Source organism: Microdochium trichocladiopsis (assembly GCF_020744255.1).
Source record: "Microdochium trichocladiopsis strain MPI-CAGE-CH-0230 chromosome Unknown B0I36scaffold_5, whole genome shotgun sequence".
Classification (NCBI taxonomy): Eukaryota; Fungi; Ascomycota; class Sordariomycetes; order Xylariales; family Microdochiaceae; genus Microdochium; species Microdochium trichocladiopsis.
Genome location: NW_025763548.1, coordinates 2,124,141 through 2,148,776, shown reverse-complemented (window position 1 = coordinate 2,148,776; position 24,636 = coordinate 2,124,141). Strand labels below are relative to the sequence as shown.

General features: G+C 58.3%; 9 protein-coding genes across 9 annotated transcripts; 5 read left to right on the top strand and 4 right to left on the bottom strand.

The window, feature by feature from the left end:
* Positions 1–1,101: 1,101 nt before the first annotated feature.
* B0I36DRAFT_323454 (phosphatidylethanolamine N-methyltransferase) lies at positions 1,102–4,629 on the top strand. The gene is made up of 3 exons (XM_046153980.1): positions 1,102–1,645; positions 1,768–4,406; positions 4,475–4,629. Exons 1-3 carry the CDS (start codon positions 1,465–1,467, stop codon positions 4,535–4,537), a joined length of 2,883 nt encoding a protein of 960 aa, XP_046012907.1. The 5' UTR covers positions 1,102–1,464; the 3' UTR covers positions 4,538–4,629.
* Positions 4,630–5,510: 881 nt separating this feature from the next.
* Positions 5,511–7,081, top strand: B0I36DRAFT_120184 (class II aldolase and Adducin domain-containing protein). The gene is made up of 4 exons (XM_046148024.1): positions 5,511–5,835; positions 5,960–5,984; positions 6,111–6,249; positions 6,391–7,081. Exons 1-4 carry the CDS (start codon positions 5,675–5,677, stop codon positions 6,906–6,908), a joined length of 843 nt encoding a protein of 280 aa, XP_046012906.1. The 5' UTR covers positions 5,511–5,674; the 3' UTR covers positions 6,909–7,081.
* Positions 7,082–7,380: 299 nt separating this feature from the next.
* B0I36DRAFT_362946 (S-adenosyl-L-methionine-dependent methyltransferase) lies at positions 7,381–10,121 on the bottom strand (the record flags this gene model as incomplete). Its single annotated transcript, XM_046158733.1, has 2 exons — positions 7,381–9,996; positions 10,095–10,121. The coding sequence occupies 2 exons, from the start codon at positions 10,119–10,121 to the stop codon at positions 7,381–7,383; spliced, it is 2,643 nt and encodes an 880-aa protein (XP_046012905.1).
* Positions 10,122–10,508: 387 nt separating this feature from the next.
* Positions 10,509–12,861, bottom strand: B0I36DRAFT_323448 (uncharacterized protein). Its single transcript, XM_046153979.1, has one exon. It carries the CDS (start codon positions 12,525–12,527, stop codon positions 10,692–10,694), a length of 1,836 nt encoding a protein of 611 aa, XP_046012904.1. The 5' UTR covers positions 12,528–12,861; the 3' UTR covers positions 10,509–10,691.
* Positions 12,862–14,623: 1,762 nt separating this feature from the next.
* B0I36DRAFT_362944 (uncharacterized protein) lies at positions 14,624–15,410 on the top strand (the record flags this gene model as incomplete). The annotated part of the gene is made up of 2 exons (XM_046158732.1): positions 14,624–14,751; positions 14,837–15,410. 2 exons carry the CDS (start codon positions 14,624–14,626, stop codon positions 15,408–15,410), a joined length of 702 nt encoding a protein of 233 aa, XP_046012903.1.
* A 755-nt stretch (positions 15,411–16,165) lies between these two features.
* On the bottom strand, positions 16,166–18,028 carry B0I36DRAFT_120156 (uncharacterized protein). The gene is made up of 3 exons (XM_046148023.1): positions 17,804–18,028; positions 16,525–17,682; positions 16,166–16,459 (listed from the first exon to the last, which is right to left on the bottom strand). Exons 1-3 carry the CDS (start codon positions 17,948–17,950, stop codon positions 16,334–16,336), a joined length of 1,431 nt encoding a protein of 476 aa, XP_046012902.1. The 5' UTR covers positions 17,951–18,028; the 3' UTR covers positions 16,166–16,333.
* An 83-nt stretch (positions 18,029–18,111) lies between these two features.
* B0I36DRAFT_120121 (uncharacterized protein) lies at positions 18,112–18,783 on the top strand. Its single transcript, XM_046148022.1, has one exon. It carries the CDS (start codon positions 18,146–18,148, stop codon positions 18,620–18,622), a length of 477 nt encoding a protein of 158 aa, XP_046012901.1. The 5' UTR covers positions 18,112–18,145; the 3' UTR covers positions 18,623–18,783.
* A 280-nt stretch (positions 18,784–19,063) lies between these two features.
* B0I36DRAFT_120117 (RNA polymerase Rpb5, C-terminal domain-containing protein) lies at positions 19,064–20,213 on the top strand. The gene is made up of 3 exons (XM_046148021.1): positions 19,064–19,276; positions 19,383–19,465; positions 19,586–20,213. Exons 1-3 carry the CDS (start codon positions 19,181–19,183, stop codon positions 20,109–20,111), a joined length of 705 nt encoding a protein of 234 aa, XP_046012900.1. The 5' UTR covers positions 19,064–19,180; the 3' UTR covers positions 20,112–20,213.
* Positions 20,214–21,267: 1,054 nt separating this feature from the next.
* On the bottom strand, positions 21,268–22,864 carry B0I36DRAFT_374213 (uncharacterized protein; the record flags this gene model as incomplete). Its single annotated transcript, XM_046160255.1, has 2 exons — positions 21,268–22,459; positions 22,530–22,864. The coding sequence occupies 2 exons, from the start codon at positions 22,862–22,864 to the stop codon at positions 21,268–21,270; spliced, it is 1,527 nt and encodes a 508-aa protein (XP_046012899.1).
* Positions 22,865–24,636: the final 1,772 nt, after the last annotated feature.

The following is a 24,636-nucleotide window of genomic DNA, read 5'->3' as shown; positions in this document are numbered from 1 at the left end:
CTCTTTGGCGCAGGTCAAGATGATAGGACCTGGAACGAGAGAAACGAACGCAAATTCGTGGATGGAAGTGAATGCAATTTTCCTGGTTCTATTGCATCTATTGGTCACGAAAATGTGTAAGAATAAGCGTCAACCTGGCTGAAATGTGTGGTCTTTGCAACAGAGACAGAAACCCTGTCACATGTCAGAGAGATCCATGGATGTCCTTTGGCAGCTGTGGCAGGGCCAATTTGCAAAAATTATGGGGCTTAGTCGGACTGCATGCGACATCGTCCACGGATTGGCTCGGAGAGAAGGGAAGCTGGAAGAACGGCCTCGAAATTCTTGCTGGGCTATCCGCGGCGCGACAGGTTGGGGAGGGGCAAGGCAAGCCATCAAGTGGTTGCAGATATGGACAGTGTCGGCTGGCCTTATCAAGATCCGAACCAGTCGGCACAAAAGCTACGAGCCGATTCAGGGGATCAAAAGACGAAAAACTGGGAGCGCAGAGCAATCGATGCTGGACAGCTCTGGCCAGGCACTTAGGTAAGTAAGAAAGAGGATTCCGTGCCTGTCCCACCTGCATCTTCCAAGGTTGCCATGTTGCTGTCAGGGCATGGGGGCGCAGTGGGGGGTCCCCTCTGGACGAGGAGGAGGAGGGGCATGCCCCTCACTTGGGAGAGGGGCGATGTGCAGCAAGTGTGGCCGCGGACCCTGCCATTGCCCCAGTCGTCTCCAACAAAGTCCAGCAAGTGCCCACGTTGCGGATTCCAGACCGACCGCGTCAAGATCTGGCCCTCCCCTAAACTCACGTCATCATGTCCTTGGGCGATATCGAGTCTCTCAGCTGGAATCGTACTCGCAATCGACTGCTCTCAAGGGCAGTGCGGCGTGGCTCCCCGGATTGACAGGATCGCAACGACGTGCGTGGGCTTGAGTTGCGGCTTAAGCGCGTGCCCGCCAGCAGGCAAAAAGAGGCTAACAACGGCGCAGGAGGACCCGCGCTACAGGGCTGGCTCCAGCCCCCCAGTAATTAGGCCTCTAAGCTCGGGGGCGTGCGCACTCCGGCCTGAGCCGGCGAGCAGCCGAGTGACGTGTGACCTTTTTGGCGGATCTTTGTGGCCTTGCAATTTGCTCGACCCGGCTCGCCGGAGCGGTTCGGCCAGCAAACCCTCGACGACGATTGGAGTGCTGCTCCGGCGCGGGACTGGGAGCTGTCCCCAAGTGCCGGGGCACACCTCCTGCAGTTGTCGGGCCTCGCACCCACGCGGAAGCACACCTGCCTTCTCTGGACTTTTCTCAAACCCGCGCTTCAGAGCATCTTTTTTCTAATTCTTCAACCTGCCTTACTGGTTTCTCGCTGGCAACTGGAACCTCAAGACCTCCCTCTCTTACTCCTCCGGGACCTGAAGCAGCCAAGTCCGAGCCGCGTTACTGCAGGCCACGTCGACTTCAGCCCGAGCCCGGAACGCTTGACCCCTCAAGATGAGCACCTCTCCCGCCGCTGCAGGCGAGCTGCGGCAGAGACACGCAGCCCCTGCAGGTCCTGGCCAGCCAGTTGTCGATTCGCATACAGCCAGTCTCGAGGCTGAAGAGGACAACAACACCGACAATGGCCCGGATCAACGACCGCACAAGACGTTTGGGCGTACGCCGGACGGCACAGGTGAGTCGCCAGCCCCTCGTGATTGCAGGCAGTGAGCTTGGTGCCTACGTGCTGGATCGAGACCCGACATTATGTATCGTCATGCTGATTCCCTGTTTCCGGTGCTTGTGCGAGTCTTGTAGTCTTCACCGTGCCCACTACCCATGACATGGTCTCGCAGCTGCTGGACCCTCGGCAGCCAAAGAACCTCTCGGATGCAGTCGTGCTTGCCATTCTGGCTGCCCATGTTGCCGCCCTCTACCTGCTACCGTCCGCTCTCAAGAGGCCAGCCTTTGCCCTCATCTTCATGACCTGGCGTGCTGCGTACAATGTCGGCATCGGCGTCCTCCTGCGCCTGCAGTCCAACGAGAAGAGGCTGGTGACCTGGGCGCAGAAGTGGCAGCTCTTTGAGCACCCTTCCACCGGCAAGAACCCGCGGCCTTGGCTGTACGACCTGCTCAAGCGGGAGCTCGAGGCTAAGATCCCCGAAGACTATGAGTTTGAGAAAGCTCCTCTCGAGTACAACACCTGGCTCGTCTTCCGCAGACTTGTCGACTTAATCCTCATGTGTGATTTCGTCTCGTACTGTCTGTTCGCGATCGCGTGTGCACACGTCCCCCCGGCGGAGAATATCCTGATCACGGTCGCCAGGACGGTGCTTGGCTTCTCGCTCGTAGCCTTCAACCTCTGGGTCAAGCTTGACGCCCACCGTGTGGTCAAGGACTACGCGTGGTACTGGGGCGACTTCTTCTACCTGATCGACCAGGAGCTGACTTTCGACGGCGTCTTTGAGATGGCGCCTCACCCGATGTACTCAATTGGATACGCAGGGTACTACGGTATTTCCATGATGGCCGCCAGTTACTCGGTGCTCTTCATCTCCATCATTGCCCATGCGGCGCAGTTCGCCTTCCTCGTGCTCGTCGAGAACCCGCATATTGAGAAGACCTACAACCCCCCTGCTCCGCGTCAACGTGGGGAATCGCAGTCGCAAGGCCAGCTCCCTTTGGCGGATGGCTCCAAGGCGGACAGCACTCCTCCCACGCAACTCGATCCGCCTTCGCAAATCCACAAGATGCTGGGCCTCAAGAATTTCGATTTCTTCAGAACTACCGACTACTCGACGGTCCTGCTCATCGCCTATCAGATAGTGCTTGTCATTGCGACTCCTCAGACCCCCGTCTGGCAATTCCTGTTCGTCGCCCATGCCTTCTTCTGGCGTTTATGGTACTCGGTTGGACTCGGCTTCATTCTGCATCGGCAGTCTAGCGACAAGATGTGGACTCGCCACTTCGTCAAGTTTGGTGAGAGCACGCTCGAGGGCTGGAGACAGTGGAAGGCCATGTACCACATCTCGCAAGTCTTGTGCTACTCGTCCTTTATCACTGCGTGCTGGAAGATGTACTCGGTCCCGACTGACTGGAACTACGGCTTCGCGCTGCTCCGCCATGTCCTCGGTGTCGGGCTGACAGCACTGCATATGTGGACTGCCATCAGCATCTACGAGTCGCTTGGAGAGTTTGGCTGGTTCTTTGGCGATTTCTTCTTCGACCATGGCAACAAACTGACTTACCAGTCTATCTACCGCTTTCTCAACAACCCCGAGCGCATCATTGGCACCGCGGGACTTTGGGGTTCTGCGCTTATCACGTGGAGTCGTTCCATCTTTCTTCTCGCTCTCACAAGCCACATCCTTACTTTGGCCTTTCTGCAGTTTGTCGAACAGCCACACATGCAGAAGATCTATGGTCGCAAGCTGAGAGAGGAAGCTGGTCTGACCAAGTTTTTCAAAAAGTCAATGCCGCCGTATGTCAAGGAGTGGTCCTCGAGCGTGAACAAGGTCGTGGATGGAACATCCCATTTCGTCGAAGAATTCCTCGATGCCGCGCGGCCGAAGCTTGCGGCTGGTGTTTCTACGATTGTGAGAGACACGACTGCGCTCTTCAACAACTACCCGGCCCGGCTCACACTGACGACTCTGTCACCCGATCTCGCCGGACTCAACCCCAAGCACTACTCTGTGACGGTCGAAGGAGAATCCTCTAGTCTGTCTGCCCTAAATGAGCGTGCTAGCGGCAAAGAGGGCACCTCTGGTCGATTCCCGAACGAGGCGAACACCATGATCTTGGAGTACGGGGCCCCCATCAAGGTCAAGTGGACGGCTCCCGCGAATCATGGCAAGAAGGACTGGATCGGACTGTACATGGTTACCGACAACCGCTCGCGTGACGTCAGCGAGGTTTCCTCATTGGGACGCTGGGTGCCGACCACTCCGAATCAATACGAGTCCATCACGGCCGACCGCGGTATTCTCATCTCGGAACAACCCTGCACGACATCAGAGCACGCCGATGTCGATCTTATTCAAGGCGAGATAGTGTTCTCTGGAGACAAGCTGTGGTGGACGCAAGGTGTATTTGAGTTCAGATACCACCACAACGGCAACCACAACGTCATGGCCATCTCACAGCCATTCGAGATCCAGATCTCGAGGTTCTACGATGAGGAGGTCGAGGTACACTCGGACGGACTGTTCCAGAAATCGATCGAGTCCGCGCTGTTGCCTATTGTTCAAAATTGCCTGGACCGAGACCCAGACATTGCACCCAACGATCCTCAGGAGTCGTTTGGCAGCTTGGTTGCGAGGGATGGCAAGTACGCCAAGCGGCTGGTGTACGCCATCCGCCAGATGTTTGGCATAGACTTTGCGCCTGCGGTGGTTCCTGCGGACGGGAATGTGCGGAACTTGGCGTGGAGAATATGCAACGCCAAGCAAGTACTTGTAAGTGACGATCTTGTCTTTCTGGATGATGTTTCGATGATGTATGCTGACAATGGATGGGATTCAAGGCGCCGTATAGCATGTCTCAATCGCGAGGTACAACAACACCGGCGGCCGAGAAAAGCCAGTAAGGGTCTGTGAAGTTTTTGCAGTACGCGTCAACCTCGGACCTTCATTAGACAACGTATAGAGACGCAAAATCAAACGAAAAGTCTGCTCTTGATTTGCGTGACTGCTCTTGATGTGCGTGACTGCTCTTGGGCGTGTTGACTTTGAATGTGTGAGTGATTATAATTGCAAGGTTACGATTGGACATTTCGACCTAACACCCGGCGAGTCCAACTGGTTGTAATGTACGGCCATGTCGAAGCAGACGATATGCGCCCAAGGACCCGCTCCGTGGAGCAGGGTCTGCTTTAGCAGGCCTGGGGCGGCGTATGGAAGCGCTCCAAGTGGTGGCGGACACCCATGAGTTCTAAGGGTTACTCCATTTTTTCCCCAGACGGGGAACCTCTCAAGGGTCGTCTTGCGGGGTCGCCCAACGCTGGAAGGCGTACAGTACAAAGAGCTTGGCCAGCTTCAGCCGACACAAAAGCCCAGTGGGCGGGAACAACAAGAAAAAGTGCTGAGCCGCTTTCTGACCATTGGGGAGGCGACAAAGACGATGTCAAGCCAAAGGCGCAGCAGGACATGATGGATGGCCTGAGCGGAACCTGGCCACGCGTGTGTCGCACCAGATCACCTTATTCCATTCTTACCCCTCACCTCGGCATGGTCCGTTAGCTCGCCGTGTGCCGTGTTGGTGGTGTGGGGGAACGAGAATAAGTCCTGTGGGCTTATTGGAGATATGCCCGGCCTGGGACCCCCAGAGTGGCACAAGCTGACGCCACCGAACGCTCCCGGGCGGGGAATTTCACGGTAGGAAATAGCGGCGGGCATCTGGGAGGCAGATGCGGAGAAGACTGCCGCTTGGGTACATAAAGAAGCGGCTTCTGCGAGGGGTCAACCTCGCTTTTGCCTCATGGTCTCGTGGGCTGTTGAGAAGCGCATATTGACCAAGTCCTCGACGCGATCAGACCGGAACCCCCCAGAAAGGAGTCCTGAGACTTTTTGCCTTGGCACAACGAAATCGCAAAGCAACCAAAAATGTCCCCCTCCGCAGACAAGCCGGGCATCTTGGACGCCGACGCCTCCTCCGGCTCGGTACGTCAGCAACTTCCACATGCAACCACTTCACATATCCCGCAAGCCATCTAGAACAGAACTTTATGAGACTGATGTCCTCCCTCCTCACCCACTTGGGAGATGTAATACAGACACCGCCCCGTGGTCCCCCGACGTTCAAGGACCCCTACGAGGAGCGCGACTACCTCAAGGCACGGCTCGCACTGGCCTTCCGCATCTTTGCCAAGCAGGGATATGACGAAGGGTGAGCTTCCGATCTTCCAGCCGGCGGATTTTCAAGAGCTAGTAGCTGTGTCCAGGTTGCGTGTGCTAGAATCTCTCACTGGCGAGAGAACTCTTACTGACTGATAGATTGTTTGTTCGTCTAGTGTTGCGGGACATATCACCGTTCGGGTGCGTTTCTGCCTTCAAGGTCTTGCCTGAAAGCATTTCCGCAGGCTCCAGTTGCGAAGCCACTGGGCAACGAGTCTTAAGTTGAGAGTCGTTCGAGTCAGCAATGCTGACCTTTGGAAACAACAGGACCCCGTCGACCCGTCGAGTTTCTGGGTGAATCCCTTTGGCGTAGCATGGCCGCTCCTGCGAGCGTCTGACCTGATCCGCGTCGACCACAACGGACGCATCGTCGAGGGCGGCTCAGTGCGGTTCTTGAACCAGGCTGGTAAGCACCTTATACTCAAACACCCTCTCCTGCCTGCAGAACTCTAAACGCACCCACCCACGAAACTTTCGAAACCTCGAGTAAGAACTCTATCTCGACCACCCCTTTTACTAACCAAGGACCTACCACATCTTGATACAGCCTTCATGATCCACGCGGCCGTCCACACGGCGCGGCCCGAGATCAACTGCGTCGCCCACTCGCACAGCATCTACGGCCGAGCCTTCAGCACGCTGGGCCGGAACCTCGACATCATCACGCAGGACAGCTGCGCCTTCTACAACGACGTCGCGCACTACGACTCGTTTGGGGGCATCGTCCTGGCCGCCGACGAAGGGCGCAACATTGCCGCCGCGCTGGGGCCCCGCAAGGCCGCGATCCTCGCCAACCACGGCCTGCTGACCTGCGGCACCACCATTGAGAGCTGCGTCTTCTGGTTCACCAGCCTCGAAAAGTGCTGCCAGGTCCAGCTCCTCGCCGACGCCGCGGCGGCGGGCAGGGGGTCCCACGGTGGCGGTGGCGGGCAGACTGTCAAGATTGGCGACGAGGAGGCCGAGTTTACGTATCGGGCCGTCGGGTCTGAGAAGGCCGGCTGGTTTAGTGCCCGGCCGGCGTTTGCGGTCATGGAGCACGAGTCTGGTGCTGACTACAAGATGTGATTTCTTTGTGTGTGCTGCTTGTTGGGATGTGGGTGTTTTTACATAAAAAAGGCAGAGAGAATCCACCTTGTTTGATCAGATCGGGTGCTAAACATTGACAACATGTCTTCGAGACGGGAAAGCTTGTACATCAATGAATGATTGCCTCCATTCTTCACGACGTCATGATCTGGTGCCAAATCTTGCAGCGGACATGTCTTGACTCTACTTTGATCATGCTCACTTGCTCACAATGATGCACAGCGCACAGACGGAATGAAATACAATCATGCCATTTGAACTCCAGATAAATGACCCTCCCAAAAACCACATTTCGTGATATCTATTGGTCGTGTTTCTTTCCCACTTCGAGGCCGTCCTAGCCTTACGCTTGAGCACCGTCAGTCTCAGCTGCAACCACTGGCGCACCGCCGACCTCCTGGTCTTCCTCGAGGGCATCGGTCATAGCCTCATCCTTGGTCTCGGTCCCTTCTTACTTGGCCGCAGCAGCAGCACCACTGTCGGCCTCCTCAGCAGGTGCCTGTGCAGCGCCGTCCTTCTTGGCCGCCGCAGAAGCAGCAGAGTCCTTCAGGCTCTGGTTGATGACGGGGCTCGTGTCGTTGAAGATGCGGAGGAGCATGGCGGAGCGGTCCTCCTTGGGCAGCATGAGGTTGAGCGAGTGGAAGCTCTTCCAGAGCGGGAGCACCATCTTCTCGGCGAAATCCGGGTCGCTGCCGTCGGGCTCGACCTTGAGGATGCAGCAGCCCATGCCAATCTCCTTTGCGCGCTCGCCAATCTCGCCGAGCTTGCGCCAGTCCTCGTTGATGAACTTGGGGAACATCTCCTTGAGCAGCGTCCGGAACGTCTCCTTGCTCGTCAGCGTCACCACCCGCTCGGCCCCGACGTACCCGGAGATGATGGGCATGCCCTCGGACTGGATGCGCCACCGGCACACCTCGGCCGACGGCGCGTCCTGCTTCATAAACATCTTGACGCCGCCGTGCACAAACTTGACCCCGCGCCCTTCGTTCTCCACCAGGATGTCCCGCAGCAGCGCCGACGTGTAGTAGATGGCCTTGGCCGGCTCGCCCGTCGCGTTGCGCACCATGTACCGGTCCGACGGGAACCGCGGCGAGATCTTGTAGAACGCTTCGATGTTGTTGATGATCTCGTGGCCCAGCGGCAGGTACTTGAAGGGCTCCTCGTAGGCGCCGTCCGCGCCGCGTCGGCGCGCCTGGTTGGGGTTGGTGATGGGGGTTGCACCGGCGGCGGGAGTGGCGGCCGCGCTGTTGTCGTCGTCGCCGCCGTTGTTGTTGTTGGGGGTGTCGACCGCCGTGGTGGTGGCGCCGGACTCGGGCACGTCGTCGCCGCCGTCCTCGGGCTCTACGGTCCTCTGCTTCTTGGCCTCGGGGGCTTGCTCCTGGTCCGCGTCCTCCTCCTCGTCCAGTGGGCGCTTCTCGCCGACCGCGGGAAGGACGTCCGTCGGCTCGCCCACGGCCGCCTTGAGCTCCTCGGTCTCCTTGACAACTTCCATCTTGGCCTCGGCCTCGTCGGCGGCAAGGGCATCCTCGCCCTCCTCCGCCTCTGGCTTGGCGGCCTCGCTCGACCCGTTGGCGGTGGTGGTCGCAGCCGAGGTCTGAGCTCCACGCGGGGGCGCCTCCGGCTTGGCCTTGATCTCGCCCTTCTTCTCGAGCACGGTGATGAAGAAGCCGCCCGTGTCCTGCTGGTGGGCGTAGACACGCATGCACCGGTCGAGCGGCAGGCTCGAGCACTCGCTCGAGTCGGGTCTCGCAAACATGGTCTCGGTGACCTTGCCGGGGATGACGCCGTCGGCCTGGGTGAGCGCGTACTGCTGCACCTCTTCCCAGCTGCTCCACACGCGGCCGGACTTGTCCATGATCTTCCACTGGTGCATGCCGGGGACGCGCTTGAGGGCGGGGAGGCGGTCCCTGCAGTCGACAATCTCGACCTTTGCGGGCCCGCCGCAGCGCTCGATGGCCGAGACGACGACGGCCTCGTTCTCGATCGGGTTCATGCTGCACGTCGAGTAGACGACGCGGCCGCCGGGCTTGAGCATCTGCAGGGCGCGCACGAGGATGCGGACCTGCGTGGTGTGCAGGCCCAGCGCGCTGCCCGGCTGCCAGTTGCGCCACAGCTCGACATTCTTGCGCAGCGTGCCGTCGCCCGAGCACGGCACGTCGGCGAGGATGCGGTCAAACTTGAGGTAGTTGCCCTTCTCCGGGTGGGCCGGGTCGCGCGGGAGCCGCAGGGACGGGTAGAGCGTGGCGTCGTGGTTCGTGACGAGCAGGTTCGGGGATGAGAGGCGCTTGAGCTGGTGCACCAGCATGTGGCTGCGCTTGTAGTCGGCGTCGTTGGCAATTAGCAGGCCGGTGGCGCGGCCATCGTCGCCAGAGTCGATCGACAGGTCGACGTCGTCGTTGCTCGAAGAGGTCGCCTCGGGCTTGACCTCCCCAAAGGACTCCATGACCTTGCGCATCCGCGTCTCCTCGCCGACGTGGATCATCTCGAGCAGCTGGGCAGCCTTGCTGCCGGGAGCGGCGCACAGGTCGAGGCAGGTCATGCCGGGCTTGAGGTCCATGAGCAAGGGCGGGATCATGCTGACAATCTCCTGCCGGGAGATGTTGCCGACGCTGGTCTCGGAGACGAGGAACTTCTGGAAGGCGGCAAAGGGTGGGAACTTGCGGATGACGTGCTTGGGCGTGTTCATCGAGTAGGCGAGGAGGTCGGGAAACCAGGGCACGGCCTGGGGCGCCTGGACGGGCTCGCCGTCGTAGCGCTCAATCTTGACAATCTCGGGGATGTAGCGCGTCTCGAGCAGGCGCTTGACGGCCAGCGCGTGGCCCTTTGAGCCGCAGAACCGGAACGAGTTGGGCAGCTCGCGCCGCAGCGCCGCCCAGAACTCGGCCCGCTCGCTCTCCTCGAGCGGCAGCGCGCTGTTGTAGAAGCGCTCCAGCCTCTCGTTCTCCTTCTTGATTTCAGAGTGCGACCGGTAGCCGCCGCCGTCGCGGTCGCGATCGCCACCTCGTCCGCCGCCGCCGCCGCCGCCACGGCCTCGCCCACCACCACCTCCCCTGCCACGGCCTCCGCCCTGTACGTTGAAAGCCAAAGGTTAGCGACCTGCTCTGTAATGTCCTGTGGGTTTTGCTGTGCCATTGGCAGGCATCCTCCTGTCAAGGGGGAACGTACTCTGAATTTCTTGTTGCCGCGACCCATATTGGAAATGTCAATTGAGTCTGTCAGCCACGGGACGGGTTTTGTGGTTGCGCAGTCGAACGTGGTCGCAAAGCTGCTGCGTGCCACTGAAACTTTTTTTCCCACTTGCCGGGCGGCGCAGAGAGCTTGTCCGTTCCTTGCCGCCGCCATCTGCAGGCCAACCCCACATGGTTGTAATCGGGGGTCCACCGTGGGCAACGATATAATATGTGGCGCATCTTGGGGCTGTATCTAAGGATAAATGAGCCATTATATTTCATCCCGCCCAGCGAAGCAACGGCCTTCAGACATGGAGGATGGTCCAGGACGCTTCCACCTGCAGCGAACCCTTGTTATCGGATTCATGGTCACTGTTGTCATAGAACATGCCTATGAAGGACGGGTGTAGCTCGCAACGACCAGGTCAGCTTGTCATGAAGCCTCTCCTCTTTTTGTCATGTTCATCTTGTTTCTATTCAGTAACGAACTCCTTTCTGTGCCCATCACAGGTCTACTTTGAAGACCCTTATCCATACACTAACATACATCATAATACATCGCTCTATCCAAAGTGACGGCCCATGCATCCTCTTAACCGTCCAGTAGCCCAACGGTCCAATGAACGATGCGGTCTACACCGTGGCCATGGATAGCACTGACCGGAATGGCAGCACAGTCGACTGTCCATGCATCCTCTACGCCGCTGGGATGTGGTTCCTGCCCATCGGTCACTTTGGCCAAATACTCCTTGAGCTGTGCAAAGTTCTCCTGTGTGCCTGGGAGGTCGCCCTTGGTAGCAATTACATACCAGGGCTTCATGGCAATATGCAGACCAGACTCGGCCTCAGGAGCTTCAGGGAAGTCGGCAACCATCATACGACCGTCCCCATGGCTGTGGTGGGCCCTGCTTCCTTGGCTGCTGCTGAAGCCATCGCCCTCCCAGTCGATACGTTCCTCCATCTCACGCTCGAGTTCTTCCTCACTGCGCATTCGGGCATATGAGCCGACCTCAAGCCACAGCGCCTTCAGCGCCTTGACAGCATCACCAGCGCTCAGATCAATGACAAACGCGAGCACGCCAGCACGCTCGACATGTCGCAAGAACGCTATGCCCAGTCCACGGTCAAGGTGCGCCCCTTCGATAAGGCCGGGAATATCCGCAATTGTGAATCGAGTTCTTGGCTCTGGGCCGGCGCCAATCTGCTCCGGCTGCGAGACAACTAATGAGCCGTAGGTGGCGTCGTTGATAACGGTGTGAGGTGAAGGGGATCTGGGCTTGGGTACTGGGACGGGCCTGCCCTTATTGTTATCCAGCACCACGGTGCCGATGTTTGGCTGAAGTGTCGTGAATGCCCAATTGCCGACTCGGGCCCGACTGTTCGTCAATGCACGCAGGAGTGTGCTCTTGCCAGCGTTGGGGAGACCCACAAAGCCGACATCAGCCAGCAGCTTCAGTTCGAGCTCGAGTCTCATGGTCACAGCTGCCTCGCCACGAGTCGCAAACAGCGGTCTCGGGCGATCCTTTGAGACGAAGTGTGGATTTCCAAGCCCGCCAACCCCACCAGCTGCCAGGAGGATCGGAGTTGGTGACGGGGTTGACAGGTCGAGGTGAATGGGAGGATCCGGTTGTGCGTAGAGCCTCTCCCGTCTGGGCAGCCGTGGGAGCTTCAAGGCGCGGCGCTCTGTATGCGAAATGCCTGGATACAACATAAACTTGTGCAGGTTTGGGTGTTCGGGGGCTTCTGGCAGATCGTGGAGTGTGTACGTCTCGTCACCTCGGCTCTCCGCAGCAGCCGCAGCCGCAACTTCAGCTTCGCGAACCACCTTCTGGTATGCTCTTTCCTTTTCGCGTGCGGCACGATATTGCGCAGCCTCCTCGACGACAGGGTCGCGCCGCTCAAGCTCGCGGACCACTGTTCCCACGGGGACCTGTATGATGACATCTTCGCCTCTGGCACCACCGCGGTTACCGCCCTGGCCTGACTTGCCACGCCCAGCGCGAACGATGCGCCGCTTCGAGGCTCTGTTCAAGGATGTCTCGGTGTGGACAGCCTGGATGTACACGTTGCCGCCATGGCCGCCATCTCCGCCGTTCGCCGGACCCTCGGCAAGGAAAGCTTCTCGCAAGAATGAGATGCAGCCGTGGCCACCTCCACCGGCGTATATCGTGATGGTAGCTTTGTCGGCAAAGGAAGTTATTGCGTAGTCGTCAGGCGTTGGGTTAAGCCGAGATATCGGGACGGTGCCGCTCGTGGGCGAAGTTTCGGTTGCCGTGCTCGAGTTGAGGGGCAAAGTCGATGACGAGGTCGAATACGTGGCGCCTCGCCTGGGGAACACACAAAGTGCTCGGGCTGTCTGCGGGCGGAAAAGCAAGGGGTAAAGAAAGGACAGAAAGGGTGCTGCACTATGGGCACATCGCGGAGACATTGTCGGCTCGTTTGAGCGCAAAGACCAATGCTGTCGGAGTAGTCGAGAATGTCGGGCGATTTCTCATGCTGCGTGCCAAGCAAGACATCCGAGCCCCAGACTTTCTCACGGCAGATAAGAAACGATAAGATGAACCCTGGGCCCCACCACCTACCTAGCTTTCGATAGGCATGCCCAAGGTGGAGTCCGGGACGAAGTAGCATCCACGGCCACAATAGCAAATGGCATGGCGCTAAATACAAGTCAACATGGAGTTGCACAAGCATCTACATTGGCATTGTGGATGCCCTCGCCGATGCAATTGGCACAATCTTTGTGCACGCAGAGTCGGGAGGCTCCTGCAGCTCGGTCCGAAAGTGGGCAGGCAGCGTTGGGGGTGGGTGGCAGGAGGCGGTGAGTGTCGACAAGCCACCAGGAATCGACAAGGCGGCGTCAGACCTCGGACAGATTAGACTTGCGTGCGACCAGGTCACGACAAGGACTGGGCAGTCTGCGATGCAGGATTTGGAGTGCATGAAGCAGACACGACACGCTCGTTGCACCCCCGGCCGCGGCAGCATGGAGCTGGCGCTCTGGCGTTGGGCAGTGCCAGCTCATTCGAGCCACGACATGGACAGATCGGGTCGTGTGGCCACCCCCGCCTGGGGCCCGATGAGACAGGTGACAACCGACGCGGGAGTGCTGAACTCGGGTGTTGCGGACTTCGAGGTGGTGGATGTCGAGGTGGGCGGCGAGCATTGGTCTGCTCGCGTGCCTTCGGGCGCCGATGGGCAGACGTGCTTCATGCCTGGCTGCTCCCTGCCCACGGACGACTAGCTCTGGGAGGCGGCACTGTCAGCAACGGACCTGCAAGCCCCCTGTGTGTCTCTGTGGGTGCGGGTGTGCTATCTGGCATTGTTTCGCGATAGCAGGTGACAGTGAGAGACATGACGATGTTGGCGTGGCTCGCCCGTGACGAGAAGAAGACATCTGGTGATGAGCGTCCATCAGATGTCGTTCCTTGTCGCTGGTTGCACTGCCGTGCCTATGCACCTAATTATTAGCTTGGCTCCTCGAGTCTGGACGTGACCTGAACAGGGAAGGTGCGGTCGGCCTGCCGCGCGACCGCCTCCGTGGAGCTCCTGCCGTGTGGCAGCCACCGCCGTCTCCGCTGCCGGGCCACCTCACCCCGTCTTCTCCGCTGGGACGCCCGCGGCCGGGCTACTGCTCCTGACCTCCACCACCTGCCTCCCCATCGCCTGCCCGTCCTCGTCCTCCTCTCCTCTGCTGCTGCTGCAGCCTCAACCCGAGGGCTCTGGTCTTGCCACGCCGCGTGCCGCCGTACCCCTTAGTCCCTCGTCCTCCCTCTCCTCGTTGCGTCCCACCTTGCTTGCCCCCGCACCCCGAGAGCGTCTCCTGCTGCCAGCCAGCATTGTCCTCTGTCCAATCTCCTTAGCCTTTACCCACGGCTGTCACGTCCGTCCGTCCCAACCGCAGTGAGGAGGAGCCCTTCTTCCGCTCTCCCGCCAGGCCTTGCTGAGAAGGCCGTCGCCCTACGCAGGCCCTCACGTTTCGTTCTTCGGCCTCCGTGTCGTGCCATCCAGCTTCAACCCCCACGCGGCGACTACTCCAGTGCGACCTCTTGATCACTCCTGATTAGCTCGGCGCCCTGAGCTCAACGCGACGCGCCTCCGCCTGGCAACTTGAGTAGTAGCATTGGTCCTCTTGGTCGACGTTCACAAGCAGCCAGCAGGCACACCCTCTCTGCCGCACGCACCTCTTGCAGGCCAGGCCCCTCGCAGCTACATACTCATCGTCACCTAGCTTGCCTCGACAGAAAGGTACGTCTGTTCCCAACTATCCCCTCCTGCACCACCCAAGCACCTGGGCAGACCCTACTTGACCTCCTCCACACCCTGCCGTCTCCCACCCCCGGCTTCCGTGATGGGTCTTCCCCAGATCTCGTCATCGCAGGCTTCACCTCCAGCTCAAGCACGCCCTCATCCTCGCATGCTCCTTGTCTCGAGCTTTTCCAAATCTCTCCTTCCTGCCACAGCTCGGCGACTTCGACTAAGATGCGTTCAATAGATCTGAAGCCACGAAAGTGTATCATCAAGATGGACCCGGATTGTGCCGTATGCCACGCCCCTGCCTCTATGGCCTGCAATTGCGAAGCTCGTAGCCTCGAGGTGGCCGTCGAGCAAGCAGAAACCAAGATGATGCAGTCTGTCTATGACGATGTCAGGTAAGCATGCCTCGGTTGCGTTAACAGAGTGCCCGCCCTTCAGACACGGAGAGCCGGAGTCATTGTGCTAACATTCGAGAAACAGGAATTGGGTCCGTCTGCATGCCCAAGACTATATCCTCGAATATTTCAAGCTCTTGACCGAACGCCGGAAAGCAGCGCATGCTGAGCACCTCGACAACCTCACCTCACACGCCTACTATCACTACCGTGCACCTCCGCATCCCAACGAGATTGCCAGTGCACAGGCAACTCTCAAGCGTGGCATCGACGAGGACTGGAGAGCTAGCGTGCAACGATATCCCGAAGTGCTCGAGTACTTCTATAGCCTTGTCACCTTGTCCCTCCCGCCTGACTCGGATCCATCCGTCAAGGATCCACCGCTCAGTGCACTCAACGGTTCCCGTAAGGCACAGCGACGATCAACGCAAGCCCTTGCTGAGGTGCCTTACGACCGTGCTCAAGCGGGTGCGCTCGCACGAAGAACTCCTCCCCCCCCAGCCAGCCGGCGGGATCGCGGCCGAGACAGGTTGACACCAGGACCCGTGATGGCTCATCCGCACATGGCTGCTCCAGACCGTCGAGCACGGACTGCCTTCAGGGGCGAAAGGCACGCGCCCCCACCGCCACCAGCAGCCTACTACCATCCTCACTACTGAGTTCCCTCGTCGAGATTGCCATCACAAACTAATGACCTCGAAACTGCTCGTCTGGGATGTTGTACATACATAACACGACTCTCGAATTTTTCTCATGACGTTGAGCTTCTTCACACACGTCCACGAAATCACGAACTTAATGACCAGACTGAATCAAATACAATTTCATCGCATACATCAATATTGCTCGCATTTACACACCCATCAGGACAGCATCGCGCAGCGCTCGATTACCACGCGGACCCTTTGGCATAGCTTTTGAAATGGGAGATGAGTTAGCCGTCCGGCTTCCATAGATCATCTCGGCCGGCTTTGACCACTGACTCAAAGCTGTGCCACGAGAATGGAGAACGAGTCTTACTAAGAAGGCGAGCGGGCGTACCGGTCTCAACCCGTCCGGACAACGAAGCGTGATGCCGTTCGCGCACGGTCATCTCAAAAGAGAATCAGGTACTCACCATCTAAAGCGAGATCTAGCAATGTCGTCGGGTATGGTCTGTACATATACAACAAAGAACCGCAATCTACATATGGAAACATTGAATAAAGCTAAGGTTCAGCGCGGTCGGCAGGAAAGATGGAGTTGAATCAAGGACACCTTCAAAGATATTACCCATGTTCAATAAAAACCGCCATGCAGCCTTTCCAAATGACCCTATGAAGCAAACACGGAGAGTTGAGTGATGTAAAGTAGAAGAGAACGCGCAAGCAAAAAATGGAAGGCGTGGCCATCTATTCTTTTATTTATCCCTATATTCTCCCATTTTCTTTTACCCGCCTTGGTGCCCTGGTGACTTGTGCCGCTTACCACATATGATAAATGTGCCTTGCAACGTGCCGTCTGCTGATGTCGGGCGAATTCAGCAGATGATGAACCTCTCTCAATTGCGCCGAGGTACGCCGTTGTTCGAGACTGCGGAGTCCTACTCCTTGTCCTCGAGCGAGGTCTCCTTGAGGTCATCGGCAATGTCGGTCTTGGTGCCGTTGCTCTCGGCGGCGGCCTCCTCGGCCTCGAGTTTCTCGAGCTCCTTCTTTGCCTTCTCAATGTTCTGCGTCGTGGAGATGGGTCAGTGGTGTGCTCTCGGTGAGCCAACTTTGCTGGGAGGGGACTTACGCGCTGGGTCTGGGCCTGCTGGTCAGACTTCCAGTGGTCAAGCTTGGCCTTGACCTTCTCGACAACGGCAGGGACATCGGCGGCGCTCATGGGAGGGTCGATGCTCATGAAGGCACAGTCATCAATGACCGAAGGCGGGCAGTTAAAGGTGCTCTTCTCGGCCGAGGCGTTGGGCTTCTTGCCCTTCTTGCCCTTCTTGACGGGGGCAAAGTATTCGTCCTCGCGATCCTCCTTCTTGACCAGGCGAGTGCCCTTGAGGGCAGAGTCATCAACTTTGCGGGAGGCCTCGGCGGTAAGGCCGCTGTTGGCGAGCAGGGGAGCCTTCTCGGTCGAGACGGAGGAAGGGTCAAAGAAGTGCAGCAGGCTGTTGGCTCTCCGGATCTCCTCGAGGTAAGCAAGGTCGGACGCCTCCTCCAGGAACTTCTGAGCACGCTCCTTCTTCTTATCCTTCTCGTACTTCTCGCGCTCGGCTTTCCTGCGCTCGGCAATGGCGGCACGGGCGTTGCGCTCGTACTCGGCGAAGGCCTTCTTCTGGCTGTAGTACTCGTCCTTGAGCTTGCGGACTGCCTGGAACTTCTCCTGCTGCTCTGCCTGGAGCTTGGAGCGCTCGTCGCGGAGGGAGTTGAGGTTCTTGAAGACCTCGTCCTGCTCAGCCTTGATGGCGTCCAGCTCGGACTGGATCTTTGTGTACTCGTCGCTCAGGGCGCGGGCCTCGGAGTCGTCCATGCTGTCACGGATCTCCTTGATCTTGGCCTTGAGCTCGGCAATGGCCTTCTCCGAGGTGTCGAACCCGGCAAAGTTCTTGCGCTGCTTGCGGAGGCTGGAGATTTCGGCCAGGGCTTTCTTCTCGTCGACGAGCTTCATGAGGCCGCTGTTGACCTGCTTGTCGAGGCGCTCAATCTCGCGGTCGAGGTCCTCGGTGCTCTTGAAGGCAACCTTGCCGCGGGCCGCCTTCTGCTCGGCAATGCGGGACTTGAGCTGGTCGTCGAGACGTTTGATCTGGTCCATCTTGGAGTTGCGCGCAGACTTGCCGGCGCCTTGCTTGTTGCGGATCTCGTTGGCCTTGGCGATGAGCTCAGCACGGCGCTTCTGCGTCGGGGACTGAACATCCTTGTTCTTGTTGGGCAGGGCAGAGTCGACCTTGGCCTTGACGGCGTTCTGGGGAGAGCAGAGGGGACGAGGTCAGTCGGCGGCAGCCCAACAGCAGAAAAGGGGGACAGTTGTGGGCAATGATGGCATGCGCAACTGCCGCAAGGGGAGGGGATATGATCAGACATACGTAGCGGGCAAAGGCGTCCTGGTACTCCTTCTCCTTCTTGGCCAACTGCTCATTGAAGAGGTCGGCGTTGGGCCGCTCGGGCTTCTCAAACTTCTTCTTCTCGGCGTCGGCCACGGCGGGCGCGGGGGCGTTGGAGGGTTCGGCCATGGCTGATGGTGGCACGCGGGCGCAATGGGCAGAGGCGAGGCGGCGAAGGGATCTTGGAGGTGTATAGAGAGGGAAAGGGGACGGGAGGAGCAGGTGAGGTCGAGGCGGCAGGGGTCAGGCAAAAAAGGGCCGCCCTGGACGAGAGAACACACACACACACACACACACACACACACACACACACACACACACACAATGGAGCGGACTGCACCGCCCAGAACACGGCGGACAGACAGGGAAGGAGCCGTGTGCGTGTGGGGACGGGCCAGTGGTCTGGACTGGCTGAATCAAGACTCGACAACCGGCGAGCCTTGGCTGGGCAGACACTTACTCGGCCAACAAGCCACGGACTCGCAGTCTTTCAGCATTGCATTCACGCGGTTCCACCTCTTTCAGTTGGTGAAGAAACCTGGCCAGATGACGGCTGGCAAGTCTATCTTTATGGTTACCTACACCTGGACAACATGCCGTTGCCATTGCTGCTGCCGCTGTTGGTGCTGTTGTTGTTGTGTGTGTTCATGGAGCCATCACGACGAGCATGTTCAGTCCCAGCTGCGGGACGGGAGCTTAGGTGGCCACATGGAGAGCCCGCAAAGTGCTCGAGATACACGGGCAGGAGACATTGAGGGCCAATGGCTCGCCCATCGATACTACACGCGGGTCGGACCTTGAAGGAAGAAGGAGCATCGAACGGAACACCACGTTGGCATGCACAGCGCACCCCACGGACGGAGCTGGCAAGACAGACAGTCAGGGCGATCTTGAAATTGTCCACACTTGCCTGGACAATTTCAAACTTTCAGGGTCGTGTGTCCACCGCACCAGCCTCTGCCAGGACGGCCTTGCATGGATGGCCGGTGCTCTTACATAAGCCAGGTCGAGCCTAGGTACAAGGTCCTGTCCTGCCCGTCCGTCTGGAGTGGAGCTCCTGCTGCGCTGCTGCAAGCGCGCCTGCAAGCCAGTCCAGCAGCGCCTTGGTCGCAGTAGGCGGCCCATGAATTTTTCGCGAGGCTGCACCTCTTTGCGACAGCCGGCCCTGCCAATCAATCACCATCACCACCACGTCCACCCATCAACCACACCTCGACTCCAACCAGGCGGCAGCTGCTCGACACGGCCCAGCTCGTCTTCTTCCTCCCCATCGACACCCCTTCGCGACGCCAAACACTGCTTCATCCGCGACCGAGCAATCAACGAGAGACCGAGCAATCCAAAAACCCACTTGCCGCCATGGCCGACGACGAGCTTAGCCACCAGGCCAACGAGAAGGTCATCGTCAAGACATGGCGATCATGGCGCACAGTCAAGGAGATGGTCAACGACAGGGTATGCCGCGTCCCCCACAACCAAGACACACCCAGCCTGGCGGCCACTTGCGACTGCCGCTCGCACATCCATCCTGACGCAAAGGACCTAACGTTGTGGTGAACAGGGCTACGAGCTGTCCGAATCAGAAGTCAAAATCACACTGGACGAGTTCAAGAGGGAGTTTCTCAATGCTGACGGCACCATCATGTGAGTACTGTCCGATTTGGCGACGACCCCCACAGGCCAGGTCCCGAGTTTTTAAAGCTCCTGGGCATGTCTCTGGTTCCCCGAAACCGCTGATACGAACCGTGCGGTATGGTGTTGCAGGAGACACAAGATGCAGTTCTCGGCCCGCCCGAGCGAGGAGATGATCAAGAAGTACACACCGCCAGCGACGCCCTCGAATCCGGACCCCCAGTCCGAAGCCGGCACCATCTGGGTAGAGTTCCTCAACGATAGTAGCTTGGGAGCCGAGCAGATGCGCAAGTTCGGCAAGGCCTGCGCCGAGGGCAACTTCCGCACGGGCATCCTCATCTCCCACGTTGCCGTCTCGTCCTCGGCCAAGAAGGAGATTGCAAAGTTCAGCCAGTGGACCTCGATCGAGTGGTTCCTCGAGGAGGACCTCATCATCAACATCACCCACCACGAGCTCGTGCCCCGGCACGTCATTCTCAGCAAGGAGGAGAAGCTCGCCCTCCTCAAGCGCTACCGCCTCAAGGAGACACAACTGCCCCGGATACTGCAAAAGGACCCCGTCGCGAAATACCTCGGGATGAAGAGGGGCCAGGTCGTCAAGATTATCCGAAAGAGTGAGACGGCCGGTCGTTACGCCAGTTACCGGTTGTGTGTATAAAGACAAAAAATCATACCGCGTCAGCTTCTGCGTCCGGGGCGCGCGACATATACACCTTTCGTCGAACCCCAGATGTGACCTTGGCAGCTTCAAGCCGAGCTATGCGCCGGCAATGTTGAATATCACGCCAGGAGCAGGGTGGGCGAGCGCTACAATCACAGGAGAAGTTCAGAGAGGCGCTTCAGGAAGCCACCCAATAGACAATGTACACAGCCTTACAGGCAAGTTTGCACCAATGTTATACCATAGGAAAGAAATTAAGCTCAGGAGAAGGCGTTTTATCATTCGACAGTCATTATACTGCTACCTCTTCCACATTGTTGCACTTTGGACTCCTCGCGTCTGTGAACCGCGTGACTGCTCTCCGTGGCTTGGGTAGATTCAGTTCGAGGACATGTCTGAACCATCTTGACATCAGAGTGGCTCTGCCTGGCTAAGACCTTGTCTGTTCAGCAGTCCTTTTAAGTCGTTCGGTCAATCAGTCCTCCAAGGCGCGGGTGTGGGAACCTGCACCAATGCCTGTGTTACAAACCAGTCACACTGCCCAGTCGGGAACATAGCATGAGCGGCCCGAGAAGGTGCCAAGGTGAATATTAATTCTCTGAATTTATAACGCTATATCAAGCAACGCGGGATGGGGTATATTGCAGAATACAGTTGGTGTGAGAATGATTACGTGAGATGATTGAAACGCAAAGACAGGTACTACGTGGCCAGCATGCGCTGTGACCAGTAAACTCTCAGGGTCGTTCATAAAGGTTGAGAGGCTACGCTTCTTAGCATACGGTTTCCGTGTAGGAATTGATGCAACCAAATGCTAGTCGTGACAATGTAGTAGCCGTAGTGGATGTCCAAGCGATTGCAATTGCGATTTGCATGCGATGAGATCGCGAGGTTCTATGGTTGGTGGTCACGATAGATTATGATGCGAAGTGAATGCTGGTGGCCTGGTCAACAGGCAGCAAACCGTAAAGGATGGTACAACGGCCGTACCTGGGAAAGGAATTCCCGGAGGCCTAGCCTTGTCCAAGTGAAACGAGTGAAGTTCGTATGAGGAAATGTCATGAAGTCGTAATCAGTCGTGGAGGTCGTTATAGAACGGTTTTTTCGTTCTCGCTCGGCACCAAGACCGCAGCCAAGCTCAAATATGTGAGCCCTACTTCAACAGACCACCCACATCAAGTAGAGTGGGCGCTGAACGCGGTGAACTCGGTGAGCTTTGATGACGGGTGAATCCGTTCGTTTCGGCCTGCTGCGATACAGGGCGGAGTTCGGTGGCCGGCTTAGGCTTTGTCTGTGTGGAATTATTGTTTGAAAATATACCGCCCAACTCCTGCAAGATCGCTTGAGAACCGCGTCTGAAGCCATTCGTGCTGGCAGGTAGACTTGGCGGCGGGGCAGTGTGCGGCAGCGAGTCGGTTTGGGCGCGAGGACTCTCACGGTCCGGTCCCGGAGAGTCGGTATCGAGTAGGCCTCCGACGTCAAAGAATGAGACTCGACGTGTATTTGCGAACGAGTCGCTTCGAGATAGCTTTGACGGGTCTCGGGAAAGCAGAGAGTCATCGCTGCGTTCTGCATTGCTCCTCTGTCGTTGGGGGAAACGCCAATTGCTCATGTCGACTGTCAGGTTGTTACCCGAGCTTTGCGAAGGCTGGGGTGAAGTATCCAACTTGGCGTTCTTGATGTGATTGTCATCACGCAATTCTTGCTTGACGCCAAGTCCAAGATCCCTAACTAGGTCCTCATCACTTCCCCAATGTCGATGTATGGTCGGTCTTCGATCCGAGGCGCGATCCAACGAATCTGCGGCAGTTGAGCCATGGCGGAACTTGATTTTCTTCACCCCGCGATCTCGAACGAATGAGCCTAGAACCAGGGCGTTGGCCGCAGTTGTAGCGAAGAGGAGATCAACAGAGGCGAGTAAAGAGCGCAGTTGTTGACTTCCATGTGCTTGTATGACGCTGGGCACACGGTATAAGGTGGACGCAACAACGGCAAGGCTGAGCGAAAATAGCATGACAAGCTGCACCTTCTTCTTGACCGTCATGTGGCTTGTCAAGATAATCGAGACTGGGAAGAACACAAGGAAGAGATCGGTGAGAATATTGCAGACTGCCATGGTGAGCAGCTGGGCATAACCCTGGCGGCATTGGCCGCCAGGGTCAGGTAAGACCTGCCAGTAGTTCTGGAAGGGCTGGCATTCCGCGAGGTCGGCGATACACACTGCTACAAAGGTGGCCACGAGAGCGCACCGAATCACCCTGAGCAGCACCTCGTGAGTGTGTGTCCAGGTCGTGCTGGTAAGACGATTGAAGAACTCGAGAATGGCGTATTTGAGGATCCATAAGCTATGAGAAGTTAGCCAGGATCCAGAAAGAAACAGTTCACCCAGACGGCAAATCCAACGGATTTGCTTACGTTGATGCATAGAAGATGCGACTTGCAAGGACAAGACCGCTGGCGATCCTCTTTCTGCGTTGTTCCTCCTCGGTGAGAGGTACTGTGAAGTCTGCATTGTTTGTGCCCCAAAGAAGGACGACGTGCACGCATGCCATGCGCATGAGAAGTGGTATGACAGCGAAGCCCGCGATTCTGTCTTCTCGGAAGAGACGCTCTGACCGTATAAAGCGTCCTGAGACTCGAAGCAGAATGATGGTGGCACAGAACAAGGTGATCCACCAGCACACCAGCAGCGATGGCTTGTCCTCGACTGCAGTATGCAGCCGTGGTGGTGAGGAATAAAGCGATGACATGATGACTGTGCGGACGACGGCCTCGCCCGTCAACCTCCGTAGAGGGGACGAGCGGGAGTAAAGTCTATACCTCCAGGCTAGGCCTCAAGTATTCGGAGGCGGAATGTGTTGTTGCGTTATGTTGCGAACTCATCAGCTCGGGGTATGGGGACCGGTGAGAAGTTGAAGAAGATGACATGGACTGCGGCGGGTGGCAGGTATTACGTCTCTTTCATGCGGGCATATGAGTGGCTTGCGATGGGAGCTAGGCGTTGAAGCTCAATAGTTGCTTGCAGCGCAGATCCGAGGCCGTGCGCAGGAACCGGCCCACAGCATGTGGTTGTTGTGTGTGTGGTGCGACTATCCGAGAAGAGACGAACGGCTTCGAGCCTGCAATTGTATGCCCTTGCGCAAGCAGTAGTCGTGGCCTATGGATTCCCCGGGCTGAGCAGTGGTGGTGAGGCGTGAGTGCGGTATAGATATGGGATGTAGATGGGAGCAACAGGGCCGAGCGGGCGAGGTGCAGGGCGAGCGAGGGTAAGTAATGAGGAGCAGGAGGAGCTTCGCTGGAGCAGGCAGGGCAGCCGAGGAGCGGTGCTGGAGCCCGGGGATGGGGGTGGCAGCCAACGGTCGCCATGGTCCCGCCAGTCACAGGCCGCGATAACTAGGCGCGGCGGCAGGCTAGCTGGGCAGGCTGGGCCCTGCACACGACGACGGCGCCACCCACCAGGACCCCAGCTTTGGAGGAGCTGGGCGAGCTGGGCTAGGCCGGGCTTGGGGGCTTGGGGCGGGGCGGGGTCTGTCGTCGCGCCGGTGGTGTGCGGGCAGCGCGCAGCGCTCCCTCAGCCTCGATGGCAGCCGTGGTGACGCTGCCCTCAGCCAGCCATGACTGATTGGCAGGCCGCCTGAGGAGCAGCTGGACCCAGCCCACTTCTGATTTCATCGGTGTCCTACCCCCCGTGACTGCACTGAGGTGACCTTGCCCCGTACGGCGGGCCTCGACATGGACCAGGGTCGGCCCTGTTGGGGTGATGCTGACAGGGTGGAACGACGCGATGCGGTGCGATGCGATGCGATAGTGGGTGGCAAGACCTGGAGGTTGCGCGGGCGGAGCAGCTGATGGGTCTCGGCAGGACTGGTTGAGGGCGACATCTGGAGCGGCGCGGAGCGGCAATGCTGACTCTGGCGACACGTGGATGGATTGGACGAAGCCTGGCTTGAGACAAGAAGAGGCACCAAAGGCTGATGTTGTGTGCATCTGTGTGTGTGTGTGTGTGATTGTGTGCTCGGACCGGGGGATCCGAGATTGGGGAAAGGAAATGCCATCCGATCCGGCTGCCCGATCCGGCGAAAGATAAAGGGTGCCTGGTTGATTATCACAATGCCTGACTGGGCCAGGTACGTAGGCACTGGAGTGGATAGCGAAAATTGGAGGATTCCCGAGGGGAAAGCAAGCAGCCACGGAACAACTCGAGTGTGCCTGGTCAGTAATTAGGGCACAGCGCCTGGCGTGACCGGCAACCTTAAAAGGCGGAATAGAAAAAAGAAGGCAGCGAGCCGTACATGCATCGCACGCTGCCGCGCACTGACTCCCGTCCTGCCCTCGCAACTCGCAACCTCGAGATGACTACATGTTGTCGAGCCCTCGCGGGGGGTTGTAGTGGCACCCCACCAGCGCGGAGTGATTGCTCCAATGCTTAGTGGCGCAATAGTTTTTGAAGATGAACCTTTTGGCTGCTTCGCTACCCACGCGGCTAGTGGCGTAGATCAACCTAAACCATGGGGCATGGCCG